General features: G+C 37.2%; 1 protein-coding gene across 1 annotated transcript in view; it reads left to right on the top strand.

Moving 5' to 3' along the window:
• The window catches only part of LOC139740344 (macrophage mannose receptor 1-like), a 99,655-nt gene that overhangs the window by 76,676 nt on the left and 8,221 nt on the right, over window positions 1-14,758 (top strand). Inside the window, exons 39-43 of the mRNA XM_071650938.1 lie at window positions 1,437-1,608; window positions 2,054-2,308; window positions 2,855-3,040; window positions 4,988-5,053; window positions 5,902-6,144. Coding sequence (XP_071507039.1) covers window positions 1,437-1,608; window positions 2,054-2,308; window positions 2,855-3,040; window positions 4,988-5,053; window positions 5,902-6,144 — 922 coding nt within the window. The remainder of the gene's footprint in view (window positions 1-1,436; window positions 1,609-2,053; window positions 2,309-2,854; window positions 3,041-4,987; window positions 5,054-5,901; window positions 6,145-14,758) is intronic.

Genomic DNA, 14,758 nt, shown 5'->3' with positions numbered 1-14,758 from the left:
GGGTTGTCCGTCCGTCCGTCCGTTTGTACATCCGTACGTCCGTACGTACGTCCGTTTGCTTTTGTTTAAGCGATAACTTGAGTAATATTGACTGGAATTTTACCAAACTTGGTCAAAGTATAAAGTATGATGAGGTAATTACTTGATTAGATTTTGGGTGAAATCGGCCAAAGGCCAAAGGTCAAAGGTCAAGGTCAAATCATGAAATTGTATCCATTTTATGCGATAACTCAAGACTGGATCAAGCAAATTTCACCAAACTTTGTGGGAGGAGGATGTATGATAGGACAATTACTTGATTAGTTTTTTAGTGAAATCGGACAGAGGTCAAAGGTCAAAGATCAAGGTCAAATCCTAAAATTTATCTGTTTACGTGATAACTCAAAACTGGATGAAGCAGCTTTCACCAAACTTGGTCCAAGGATGATGTATGATGTGGCAATTAGTTGAGTAGATTTTAGTGACATTGGCAAGAGGTCAGAGGTCAAAGGTCAAATGCTAAAAAATGTTGCTATTTCCCCCATATCTATGCAATGGCTGAAGGTATTTTCTTAAAACTTAGTGTAGACATGTACTACTGCGTAAAGATTCTCCAGAGAGAGTTTCATGTCATAAGGTCGAAGGTCAAAAGGTCAAAGGTTAGGTGAAAATGTTGCAATATCACTTTTCTCGCAAATGGTTCAATGTATCTTCATGGAACTTGGTATATACGCATGTACTGACTGGCAGGGATTATCTAGGGAATTTAGGGGTCATGGGTCAATAGTCAGGGGGGTCAAAGGTCAAGGTCAACTCCTCAAAATTTTACTATTTCCCTCATATACTTTATGCAATGCTTGCATTATTAGTTTTAAAACTTAATATATACATGCATTACCTAATGGAGATTCTCTGGGAAATTTCCAGCCAGAAGGTCAAAGGTTAAGGGTCAAAGGCCAGGTTTTAATGCCCCCCCCCAAAAAAAAAAAAAAAAAAAAAAAAATCTATTTTGTTCTGTAGTTACACTCTTTCTTCATACCTTGGAAATTACTCAATGCATAAACTTATAAAAGGGTCGGTCAGAAGTCAAGTAAAAATTCTCAATTCCCCAAATATGTGTACCTCCGCTCTTAGATAGTTATAGCAAACCCAGTTCAAGGAAAGTGAACATTCAAGATATTTCTGACAAACCTGTCATTTCAATATTTTGCCAGTTATGTGAAACTGTCATCACACATTGTGAAGACATTGTACTATACACCTATTGGGAGAATCATGCATTATGGCGGAGGCATCAGTCGCCATAGCGACATTTCTAGTTTTTTTATATACTTGACCCTAAACTGGCAGATTTACTCTTTTATGAGATGATTGCACTACCCAAGATTAAAAATTATTTTCATGTTGTTTTCCTTTTGTGAAGGAAATAATTTGCATGTTTACTTTCACTGATGCAGGAAAAAGAGACATACAGCTTTGCTGACGGCCAACCAGTATGGTACACATTTTGGGCTGAGAATGAGCCAAGTGGGGAGAGAAACGAGGGTTGCGTGGCCCTGCTAAGCACAGGGGGGTGGGATGACACAGCCTGCAATCTACTCTACAAGCCTCTCTGTAAATACAGCACTGGTAAGATGACATCACTTCACCTTTTATGTACAAAGAGGATGATACATATAGGATTTTTTGTGGGTCAAACACTAAGATATATATGTATATAGCATGGTAGTGTTTTAGATAGGGGAATGCTACCCTGGACTGCACTTGCGAGAAGCTATCCTTCTGAACTGAGGGAATGCTGTAAAAGCTGATATTTTCATGCGCAAATATTTTCGCAAATGAGGAGGACATTGACATGAGATGCTGTATTCTTTTTGTAAGTTGACACAAGACTGCTGCTGGTGATATTTTCGTGTGTTGTTAAACTCGCGGCCTATCAGTGATTCTTGAAATTCACAAAAATCATGACTCTTTTGGTGGGTATCGTAGATATAATGATTCCATGTCACAAGGAATTAGAATGAAAGATACAAGTGTGCTCAAAATACTACCAACTTGTGTAAAATCTCCACAGTGCCGGTCCCGACGGAACATCCAGATATTCCGGGCAATTGTTCAGAAGGCTGGACGCCTTACTCCAGCTACTGCTACCTGGTGGTAAATGGTGATGGGGACAATGCCCGGTCATGGCCTGGAGCCAACTATGAGTGTGAGCAGCTGGGGGGAACCCTGGCCAGCTACCACACTCTGCTGGAAAACCACAAGATCAAGAGCCTAGCTGCAGCCGGCTCCAAGAACATTTGGATTGGACTCTCAAGGGGAAACAGCGGTAAGCAGATCCACTGTCAAATGAAACAAGTGCTGATTGTAAGCTAATAGAATTTAAAAAAAAAAAAATTATTACCTTAGTGATATGATAGAAAACAAAATTAGTGGTGTAGATTTATGTAATGAGCTCATAATACCATATTTGACCGAGTAGACTGGTGTAAACACAGGTCAGGAATCTACCCAAGTGGTTACAGATGCTTCAAGGGCATACAATGTTTATAGACATATAGCATTCATGATAGGGATGTCACCCCTAAGTATACCATTACAACAATTCGTGATCTGCAATGTTTGATAAGTGCACTGTGCTATTATGATGAACAAATTACAAAAGTGGACATTCCTAGTCATAAATTGAGTGATTTCTCCTTCAACTCTCTTCTCTTTAAGCTAGTATCTGTTTGTGTAACCAACATGAAGAGGACCTTTAGAATCATAGTCGAGAAAATGCTTGATGGTGATGATGTAAGGTTTCACTGCAAACACCATGAAGGTTCTGATATTCTCTCCATTCAGTGTAGGGCTTCTTTTCTTCCTCCCCTAGGAGGTTTTGAGTGGATTGATGATTCTCCTGTGGATTTCACCAACTGGAACACGGGAGAGCCTACGTACGAGACGGAGCCGGGTATCGAGGACTGCGTGGAGATGTTGAAACAGACGGGCAAATGGAACGACCTCAACTGCTGGAGTACCAGGGGATATGTCTGCATCATGCCCAAGTCTGGAATTCGTAAGTCATTGCATTCTTTCCCTGCCACTGGGTTTTGAGTCTCTCTGGATATGTGTACGTTCCTCCTCAACCCTTCCCCCTCCATGGATGGAGTGGGGGTAGAGAAAGAGGAAAAGAAATTTATCAAGAGACTGGAGGAGTAATCTCTCCCATACCTATGTTCATGCAGACTTCGATTATGAAAAGGAAAAGTCTAACAAACTGAACTGTGACAGCTGCACTGAACTTGGATTAAAAAACAAACAAACCAACAAACAAGAAAGTGGAAAAAATATTGAAGTTTAACCTTTGTTTTGGGAATAGTGATTACAGTCTCATCTACAGATAGAGCAACAAGGCAATTATGTCATCACCATATGATTTATGTACATATGTACAAAATCACTCTATTTTTTTTCTTTTTTCTCGATCTTCAGCAACTATTCATAACTCCCTTTTCAAAGTTACCACCGCTAGATTAGTATGTGGGCATATTTAGAACATTTTGCTCTGAAGGGTATACAGTTGAACCTCTCGTATCCGGACAAGTCGGGACCGGGGCTCATCCGGATAAGGGATTTGGCCGGATATGGGAGACTCAATGCTTTATACATGTACATATACATACACATGTACTGATGTAGCCCATTACCACATGTAGCAATGTGTATACTGCAACCTTTTCATTGTTACATTTGGGGATGTTTGGGGATTTTTGGGGATGTTTGGGGATGTTAAAATGTCTGAAGGTAAGCAATTTGGAAGTAAATTTGATGTAATGTATGTTAATCATGTTGGAAGTAATATGTAATTCATGTGTGTTTGTGTAGAAGTTCTCAAGGAGTTGGGAATCCCCCTTTCCTCCCGTAATTATTTTTTTTAAAAATCACGGCGAGATTGCGTCCGTATAATAGAGAGATCCGGATAAAGGGAGGCCGGATAAGAGAGGTTCAACTGTACATTCTTCTTCTTTACTTCATGTGATGAAAATTAATTTGATGAATATTTTTGTGTATGCAAAATGAAAGACTCGTGAGGTCATGACATCATCTCATCTAATTTGCACAGATGACTCCTGGGAAAATATGAGAAGATTTAATGTTTTATCCAAACAAAACTTTTACTGTTTTGTTTGTTTTATTTAACTATATAATTATATATCAAAGTCACTCTGATATGTAATTTTAGGTGCTAGATTATTATGTACAGTAGGCATATTTAGAACATTTTGTTGTGAAGGGTATACATTTTTCTTTTTGACTTGATGTGATAAAAATGAATTTAATGAATATTTTTGTGTGAGCAAAATGGAAAACTTGTGAGGCCATGACATCATTGCATCTAATTTGCATAGATGACTTCTAGGGAAAACATGAAGATTTAATGTCTTACTCAAACTAAACTTTCAGTTATTTCACTCTCAATATCAAAGTCACTCTGAGCAGAGAGGATATTCACTTGGAAAGTGCTTTAATTTGTATTTCAGGACAATAGTAGATTAAATGATTGTAATTATCCTATTCTGAGTGTACCCGTAGCTCAATTTTCATTGCTAGCAGCAGTCAGTTCCATACACTGAAATTGGTAGAAATTTTTGCATTGTCTTTTGATACCCACCATCCAATTTTCCAATTACCCATAGCTACATTTTCATCTTTGCATGATACATCTTTGTATATGTAGAAAACTGAAGTTCGCGTTTGCATGTTGTCATAAACTTGAACATGCTGTCGATGGACTTCACCCAAATATTTCAATTGATACTATGGTTCATATTACACTGCAATATACTTTAATCTAACAAAAAGTTTATAATTTTCTTGTATCAAACTTTGAAACACTGCTTTAGTCCCAAAATTCTGAGGGACAAATATCACATTGAAATAGATGCAATGTATGGGCTGTGGGAATTGACAAATAGACAAACAAAAAAATACAATTTTCTGCATCTTTGTGCCTTTTTTCCAGCTACAACTGTGCCCACAGCTGTGCCCACAGCTGTGCCTACAACCATTACACCCAATATCAGCAGAGGTGAGTATCAGTTTGTTTATTTCACTAACATTTTACACAAATCCTTATTGGTTCTAAGTGGAGGGAAATGTGATTACTAAGAAGTAGGTGCAACCATAATGGACACACATGTATACACACACACACGTATACACACACACACGCACACACACACACATACACTCACACACGCACAATGACACAAGGGTATACTGCGAACAGTGCCCATTTTGAGACATTAATTGGATCATGTATAGCACATTGAATGCAAACCATAACTAGGATATATTTCGAAAGTGACTGAAAGGCCAAACAGTGGGATCTAATTGTAAGTTTGGGTAGAGCCCAACAAATATGGTCTTATTCTTGGCCCAATTGTACCCATCAGTGTGTAAGTATGCGACTTTGGTAATGATCACATTACGCGTTAACAAAACAACTTCAAGCGATTTGTAGACTTTGTGGTCAGTGTAGGCTATTTGACTGAAGGAGGTAATGGAGCCACTCAAGAACAAATGGCAACATTTTATTGTAGTCCCACAGATGATTATAAAATATTACTTGTTTTAGCACAGACTACTGGTCAACTGATTTAAATGATATAGCAACAGAATGACAGACTGTGATGAAACAGATTTTATGAGATGCATGCTTTCCTCATTACTGTCGTAGGCAAGTTTATCATGTACTATAGCAAAGAAATTTGAGATTCTGATCCTCAGAGAGCCAAAGAAGAACAAGGTGAAGAATATTTTCAAGTACATGCATTAAACACACACAAAAAAAAAGGTTCTGCTAGATTGAGCAAGAACTGTTTCATAACGTAAGGTCCATTGACAATGGTGTTCCTATCACTGTTTTCTCTGCAGCGAGTAAGGCAGGTCTATCTGGTGGAATACCAGAGCCAACGGCTGGTCTGTCTGGTGGAGAAATCACAGGGATTGTTTTGGGATGCGTCCTAGTCATTTGTTTGGCCGCCCTCATCGCTTTCTTCCTTGTCTCCTCGCGGTCATCGGCCTGGAAGAAAAATGCCAAGGAGCCAAAGATTCCCAACAGTGTTTCCTTTAACAATGCCCTCTACGAGGGAGGCAGCAGCTCAGTACAGATCAACAGTAATGACCTTGAAACCAAGGCATAGGTAGGTGTGACCGACAAGTGGGTTCCACGTGGTTTAAAGCAGCAAAATATCGACCCCCATTACATATAGGTAGCACCAGGACCATGGCCAACTTGGCTACTGTTTACTGACAAATTAGAAGACAAATGATCAAACCTTTCCAGGCTACCTGACATTGTGGGCAGAGAGGGAAACAGCTAGCTACCAGTTTTGTGTCTTCATACCTGTCGTGAGGACAAATTGATGATACAGTGTGTATTTGTCATGTGTAAGTGGGTTTATGGTCAGCTAACAAATAAGAGGAAGGTTCAAATTCATGCAATTCCTCCGTTGAGATGTTTTCATTGCAAAACTAAAACACTGATCAATTCATTGCTTATTTATGTCGATGTAGGGCAATTTGTCAATTTGTCAGTCAGTTGCAAGAGGAAGGTTGTTATTGAGTCATCAATAAATTCATTGCCAGCTGGAACCCGTTGGTTACTGCCCAAAGTCTCTGAAGATTTTAGAGTCTGGCTGGGAATGGGTTAATGACTTGTATGATGGTGCTTTAGACCCTTGAAGGATTGCATTTCTTCTGAGCTGAAAAATCAGTTTTGAATGTGACATTAAAGGGATAGAATAGTTTTTGTTGAGATGGGGCTTCAGGTTTCCAACTTTATTGTAAGATGATGAGAAATCTCTCATGAAATGTGAAAAAGCACACAGTATTAAGAGGAATTAAATGTTAATGAAATTTTGGTTTTGAAATGGTTGAGACAAGGTTAAATTGGGACTTACCTTTTATTAAGACCACTTTGTTTCACTTTGTTTTGGATATCTCTGCCATTTTAAAACTGCGTTTCATCAAATGAACTTTTAATTCCCCTTTATGCTCATTAATATTTATTAATGGAAAAAATAAGCTAAGAAAATGGGATTCCATCAGGATTCAAACCCGAGACCCCCGGATCACTAGCCCGGTACTCTACATAATTTCCAGTTATCTTGCAAAAAGTTAAAATCTGAATCCCCATCTCAACCAAGAGTATACCATCCCTGTAACAGAAATATGTATGTGATATGCCCCCTTTTATGCCACATAAACAAAAATATATGTTTGGATATTTCTTGGTGAAACTTTACAGATATCCAGAGGAGAAGCTTAACCAATGAACTACTTGACCCATGATTGAATTTTTCATTCATTCATTCATTCATTTTTTCCATTTCTAACAGAAACATGGCTTAACTTGCTCATATATAGCTACAAGAGACATTCAGAGAGAAGTCAAATCCATTTCATGAAGTCTCTCATAAGTGTGTCTTATGAGTGAACAGTCTCTCAGAAGACTTTCATGAAGCGGATCCCAGGTACCAATATCTATAGTCTACAATTCTTTTGTCACTACACCTTCCTATGAGAATTTTGAGTGAATGGAGCTAGTGAATGTTGTTTCATACAAGTCCCATCACTGATCCTCTCACGTTTGTTTGACTGTGTTCCAAACCTTCTCTTGAAGGTAGAATGTCTTTGATCAGTACTTCTTACCATTGTTGAATTGACTGCTGCTGTCATCAACTCTCTTCTCTACAACTATCTTCTTTAATGCAGACTTTTGACAAACATACGGGTGTCTGTGTTCATAATGAAGTCCTCAGGACCACCAGTTTTCTTTTGTTATATATCGAAATTGTGTATAACTAAATGAATAAAGTATATACAGATTTATAGAATTTTGGGACCAGAAATTTCACTTCGTTGTAACAGGAATTTTGTGATAACTGTTCATTATAATGGGAATGCACTGTATTGGTGTTTAGGCAAGGGTCATGTGGGACCATTTTCTTAATATATTCTGGTATATGGTTACCCTATAGCAAGAAAGGCATTTGATTTGCAGTTTTAGCAGCAGCAGTGAGGATTCTGCATGCTACCATACTCCCTTTGAAAAAGAGTGGGAATTTCATGAAGTGCAAAATTTTAGTAAGGTCTGTCATATCTGGTACTTTAATTCCTTACTTCTGCCAGGCTTGGTATGGTACCTCAATTGCTCCATGTCATCTAGAAATTGTTATTCACTGTTACTGGCTTTAGATTATTTCAAATAATGTGTAAATTTTTCTCTTATGCATGGACCAAGGAGTTGTGCAGTTACTAGAAACTGTTTGTCAGAACACAGGAAACCTCTGAGTGTGCTATGTTTGAGTGATTGACAATGTATATGGTGCATTATTCAAATATGTTGAACTCACTTTATAAGTCGATCAAATAAAAGGCAATCAGCTGTTAAATTATGTCAGAGTAAAATTCAAATGTTCTGTGATCTTCTGTAATTTGTTGAGTATCATCATGCATTGAAATTGTGTTTCATAATATGCATTAATGTATTGATTAAATTGTGTTCCATAATATGTTTTACTGTATATGCCAAATATTTTGCAATGTTTTATTTATGCAAATTTCACGAGTCAGGTGCTATTCGCGACATTAAAGATGTGCGAAAATATTGACTGTGATACCAATGTGACTGTGACATACGCGTAAACATTTCTCTGTTCAGTACAGGACTCCACAATCGCGAATTTAACCACTCGCGAAATCATCAGGAAGTCCCGATTAACAAAAATTTAGACTCGCTAAATATATGGCGTATACAGTAATTTGTTGGTACAGTTCATATGATTCATGACATATTTTCAAATTTTGTTACATTTTATATTGAAAACAGAATGCAGAAATAAACTGAACTGAACTGAAATACATTGTACCTGCAAGTCTTGTCAAGTAGATTCAGTTGCGAAGAAATTCATTCAATTAGTTGTCATGTCTTATTTGCTTGAAGGCATTTTTTGATGAATGAATGATTACAATTTGGAAGTGTACATTGGAGCTGTATTGTTTTGGTGTCAACACACAAAGTCTTTATTTTTCTACAATCAGCAGTGCTGTATTGTCATCTTGCAAGACAATTATTACTCCATGTTCAAATAGTATAAAAGCATACTGAGAGAGCAATATAAGTTTGCAGATGAAAAAAAAAATCAAACAAGAATTTACTTAAGGAATTTTTCACAGAACAGCAATATCCATTACAGCAACATGTGCAAATTAGATGTGGCAGTGATGACCACACAATAAAAGAGCTTTTACAGATCTAAAAATGAAATGTCTTAATGCCTTAATGCAATCAGTTTATACATCTATCATTTATAATACACGCTCAGAAAACTCTGCAATTGTATCGGTTAAGAGCTGTGCATTGATTTTTTCTGGCCCATCATTTGATATAAAATAATCATTACGATCACTGACGACAGCCACTGTATACATGCTATAGCACACTTGTAGCAAGAGACAGCAAGACATGCATTCAATAAATTTGCCATTGCCTCTGTAATCATTGGATGCATGCATGAAAGAAATTGATTGTGGCAAAATTTTGTCCATGGCTCTATGAAATAATTACAACAAATCAATTTGTTAGAATATTCTGACATACACTGGAAAGCAGAAAAAGAAAATGAGCAAGTGCACAGTGTAAATACATCGTGTAGATATGAAACTACATGTATATGCTTAGTAGAGATGTGAGCCACAAAATGAATTGGACTTTAAATACAAGAGAAAAAATAAGTAAAGCAATGGCAGAACAAAGAAGCAAACACACAAACACACAAAAACAAACCAGTGAAACAAAGACACAAACAGGACAAACATGAAGATTGATTGATTGATTAATGAAGGTTTATTAGATACTTTCATATGACAAAACAGACAGTATTACAAGCAATGAAACAAACACAGACTCCAACTCTCCCGTTTTCGACGGGAGATCTCCCGCCGAAAGCCCATTTTGCAAAATCTCCCGGTCTCCCGTTTGAGATTTAATTTCTCCCTCCCTGGCTCTGTGTCCCCCGCTTGAAATGATTTCTTACTTTAATATCATTGTATGTTGAAAAATAAGCCTTAGATAGCACGAGAGAGCATCTAGAACCGAGCTTGCAGGGCCCTTGAGCCAAGCGGGCCCTGGACCCCGACCGCAAGGAACTTCGCCCTTTGCGCTCGTGATATGTGCTTCGCGCGCACATTAAATTGGAGTCTCCCGTTTGCTAGGGGTTTCAGGCAGGAGAATCTCCCGATCAGAAGGTGCTTGGTGTTGGAGTTTCTGAACATACACTTGTAGATTAAAAAAAAAACACGAGAATTACGACAATATTCAAGGTAAGTGGAAAGTGGTATTATACAGGCAGAAAGAGGCATTGGGAAGGGGCAGTTAGTAGAGAGAAGGAAGGAAGAAAGAAAGGAAGGACTGTAGGAGAGGAAGAAGGGGTCTACAGTTCTATTATTATAGATTAATTGCCAGATACAATTCACTGACATGGGCACTGTAATTAATATCTAGTAAATACAGTGCACTCCTGTTGTAACGAACACGGTTATAACGAAATTCCGGTTACAACGAAGTAAGAATTCACGCCGCAAAATTATCCGCTCTTGGTTCTTCATTGTTTATTTGTTCGGTTATAACGAAATTTTGATATAACAAAAGAAAACTGCCGGTCCCGAGGACTTCGTTATAATGGGAGTCCACTGTAATGCAAATAAGCTGATAAAAAGTGAACAAACAACAGAAAAAACAACAACAACAACACAATTCCAATCTGAACCGTCTTCAATCTTCATGTAAATACAGCAAACCTTCGTGCATCCTTTTTTTTAAAGATCATCTATTAATTAATTACAAACACTTGGTTCTGTATAAACAAATGAATATTTTGTGTGAGAATAGCGCAAAGTTATGGTAAGTAAATTTTGTTGTTGTAGATCATCTAGTAAGTATTTATGAACACTGGCATATATCTACAAAATGCTGTACCTCATCGAATACCTTTGGCAGTTTACTCGTCCTGAAATTAAACAAAAATGTTTCTACATTTTCACCAATTTACTTTCTTATTTAAAAAAATATTGTTGGTGTTGAATTCCCCTTTGACACCTTTCTCTAATGGCTCAGTTAATATTCACACAATTTTCTAAGCAGAACTAAACCAAATTGAAAGGGCAAAATGCAACTAAACATCAATAATTATCTCCTACACTGTTTCTATCAATAAAGAAGTCGGTGAATGGTTTGAACCACTTTTCTTTCTTTTTTTTTTCTCGTTTTTTCAATAAAATTATACACGTGTACCTCAAATCTTCATCAAGAGCAGATGAAATGGACAAGCCTGTAATAGTTTGTACAGGTATGTAATCATAACGTCTTCTATATATCAAAAGTATAATCAACACTCTAGCATTTTGTTGTAAGAACGCTCAACCACATTGAAATAATTATGGTCAAGTCACTGAAAAAAACAGTCATTGTGTTCTGAAAAAGAAAGAAAGAAAAGATTTCTTAGAATCAATACTCAACTAGTAACAAAACAATGCGTTTTCCAGAAAAGGAGTTATCATGAGTCATTATGTATCAGGAAATCAACACCGTCAGGTCACATTTCCCGCTTTTACTTGCCAAATATGGGCATAATGTCCACTCCCAATCCTTCGGTCTACAAGCTGTGACCTCGTCATAGCCCTTCACCCCAGCAGGGTGGTAGCAAAAGTGACGCAAAAACGGTTGGTGAGTGCAGGGATTGGAACTTAAAGTAAGAAACGTATTTTTTGAAGTGTATTTTAAACCCAATAAAAAGGGAAGTTTTTCTCTCCTCGATCATTTTGTTCTGACATCTTTGTGACATCAAGATATTTTAAGAGGCGAGAAGAATTTGTGTTAGCGTATTCTAAACTATCTGCATCTCTGGCATTTACGGCACTGTGTGGTAAGTTATCTTCTTTGTCAAACTTAAACTGTACGAAGTCTGGTTTGAGTCTAGGCCTAATTTTTGTTCATAGATAATGCACGGTAGGATTATCTATAGGCTATACCACTTGTGCCATAGATCAATGATAATATTGTTGCTTCTTCAAATTGTGTTGATATAGGCCTAGTTGTTCTTTGTTATGATGAGCACCTGAGTGACGAGAATGTGCATTCATTTGTGCGCATGAGATTTTCATTGTCGTATATTATATATCTGATATCTGAAACATATGGCTCAAACCTATACCTTAGATACGGATTGGTTGATATGACATTGTTTATCGGTTATCAAGCTCCTATTAAGGTCTTGTTGCAAAAGCTGATTAAAAGATAGAGTTGACAATTCGCAGATGCATATCAACTGAAATTTGCTGCTTCCATACCATCGATCTTGATGGGTGACATCGCGTGTGTGACCGCGTTGTGGAGGAAACGCTCGTCTTGAAAGTATTCATGATGTGGTCAAGATATTGGTGTGTGCACTAGAATACCCCCTTCTCTTTTTCTTATTCGCATTCTTCATCCTTCCTTCCTTTGCTTCCAAATCTTGTTTATTGGGAATAATATGAGTAGGCCCTATGCAGCAGTATTCAGTTAAATGTAATATATACTGTAATTGGTTCTTTGATCATACAGTGAAATGATGATTTACTATGTCGAAATGCACAAAAGAATCGATCAGTTGTCAGTTATCATTATTGTGTATTCCTTATGCAGTATGAATAATAATTCTGCTTAGATGCGTTTTTAGTATTTGAATAGGCCTACATACCTCAGTTAGCGAGATTTTTTAATGAATTCAAGAGCATTGAAGAATGATTCATCGTAGCAAGAAACACTGTGACGTCAAGATTCCAGAAAACAGAGCAAATTCAGCTACGTTTCGGGTCTGGAAGGTTATTCATTCCCATCTGGTCAGCAGAGAGGACATTCTTGACACATTTACGACCTATCGGAGCCTTTCACTCGAGAACGCATTAAGTTTTGTAGAATATTTGGGCTACAGTTAAAAAGTGAATTCTTTCTCTCTTCCACCTCCCTGTTCACACTGAAGTCTCTATAGCAGCACCTCTTGACATAAAGTTACCTTGACATAAAGAAATCTTTACGAGAATTACGAACAGTACTTAATAGTCACTGATTTCTGCAATGGAATTACCATAGTGATGCTGTTGAAACTATAATGCTCAATGACTGCTTGAACGTTCAGAAGTAGCCTATAGCCATCCATTGTTGGAATGTCATTTACGGACCGTCTGTGCCATGCTTTACGAGCTAATTAATAGGCCCTACCTATTTTAAAGGGTGTGTACAGTTGTGGTCGGGGTGAGGATTTAGCTTTTAACATTTTGCGAGATATTCAGAAACCACTCTATGAGATGTCAAAGAGCATGCAATTCTATGGGGCATCAAAAGTTTATTTGATGAAAATCGGTTTTGAAATGGCTGAGATATCCAAAAACAAGGTGAAACAAAGAGATCCTAATAAAGGTGGGGCATGTCGCCTTTTATTATTATCACTTTTTGGGATATCTCAGCCATTTGAAAACCAATTTTCATTAAATAAACTTCGAATCCATCTTAAAATCACATGCTCTTTCATATTTCATAAGAGGTTTCTCATTATCTCACTTAGGAATGTTCAAAACATGAATCCCCACCTCAACCACTACTGTACAGTCCCTTTAACTTCGTTATTATGTGCCATTCGAAAGTACAACGATTAGGAAAGAGCGCTTCTACTAATTTAAAACATGTTTAGGTCCCTATATACAAGTTGATGTACCTTACTTACGATATCAAATATTCATTGATGATGCCTGCAGGACCTAATGTTTACATTATAAATATATATACATAATTATAAACACACACACACACACACACACACATATATATATATATATATATATATATATTATATATATATATATATATATATTATATATATATACATATATAATAGGCCTATATATATATATATATATATATATATATATATATATATATAGGCCTATAACGATGTCAAAGCTACGCACCGATTTCTCCTCCCTTTCTCATATCTCATAATTTGCAAAATTATTCAGGAGAAGCCAAAAAGCTGTTGTAGCGGTGATCTCTTTCGCAAAAACGTTATCCCAATTCACCGCTACGTGAATCTCATTGCAGATCCAGCTGAGGCACGCGGCTGGTCGTTATTCATAACTCTCTGCCCCAAAAAGGAACGTATGCTAAAGAGTTGAAAGGTTGGTCCGTCGGGTATTCGAGCTTGGGTCTGCCTGAATCGCTATGACGTCTCTGTGGCCGAGCGGTTAAGGCGTTGGCGTTCCATGCCAAAGATCCGGGTTCGATTCCTGGCGGAGACCAATTTTTCAACTCTTGCGCTTTTCCAAAAAAAAAAAGGAAGAACAGTAAGAGGAATAACGATGTCAAAGCTACGCACCGATTTCTCCTCCCTTTCTCATATCTTATATATATATATATATATATATATATATCTCACGGCAAAAAAAAAAAACAAACAAACAAACAAACAAACAAACAAACAAACCTCATGAAACATTAAGGAGCATGTAATTCCCAAAGGGATTCAACGTTTATTTGATGAAAATCGGTTTTAAAATGGCTGAGATATCCAAAAACGAGCATTTCCAATAAAAGGTGGAGCCACCTTTTATTATTATAGGATCGCCTTATTTTACTTTGTTTTCGGATGTCTCAGCGATTGCAAACCGATTTTCATCTAATAAACTTTGAATTCCT

This window comes from Diadema antillarum, unplaced genomic scaffold, assembly GCF_040938485.1.
Source record: "Diadema antillarum isolate AM-2024a unplaced genomic scaffold, OU_Dant_1.0 seq00000847_RagTag, whole genome shotgun sequence".
Classification (NCBI taxonomy): domain Eukaryota; kingdom Metazoa; phylum Echinodermata; class Echinoidea; order Diadematoida; family Diadematidae; genus Diadema; species Diadema antillarum.
This window is presented reverse-complemented; position numbering and strand designations above follow the sequence as displayed.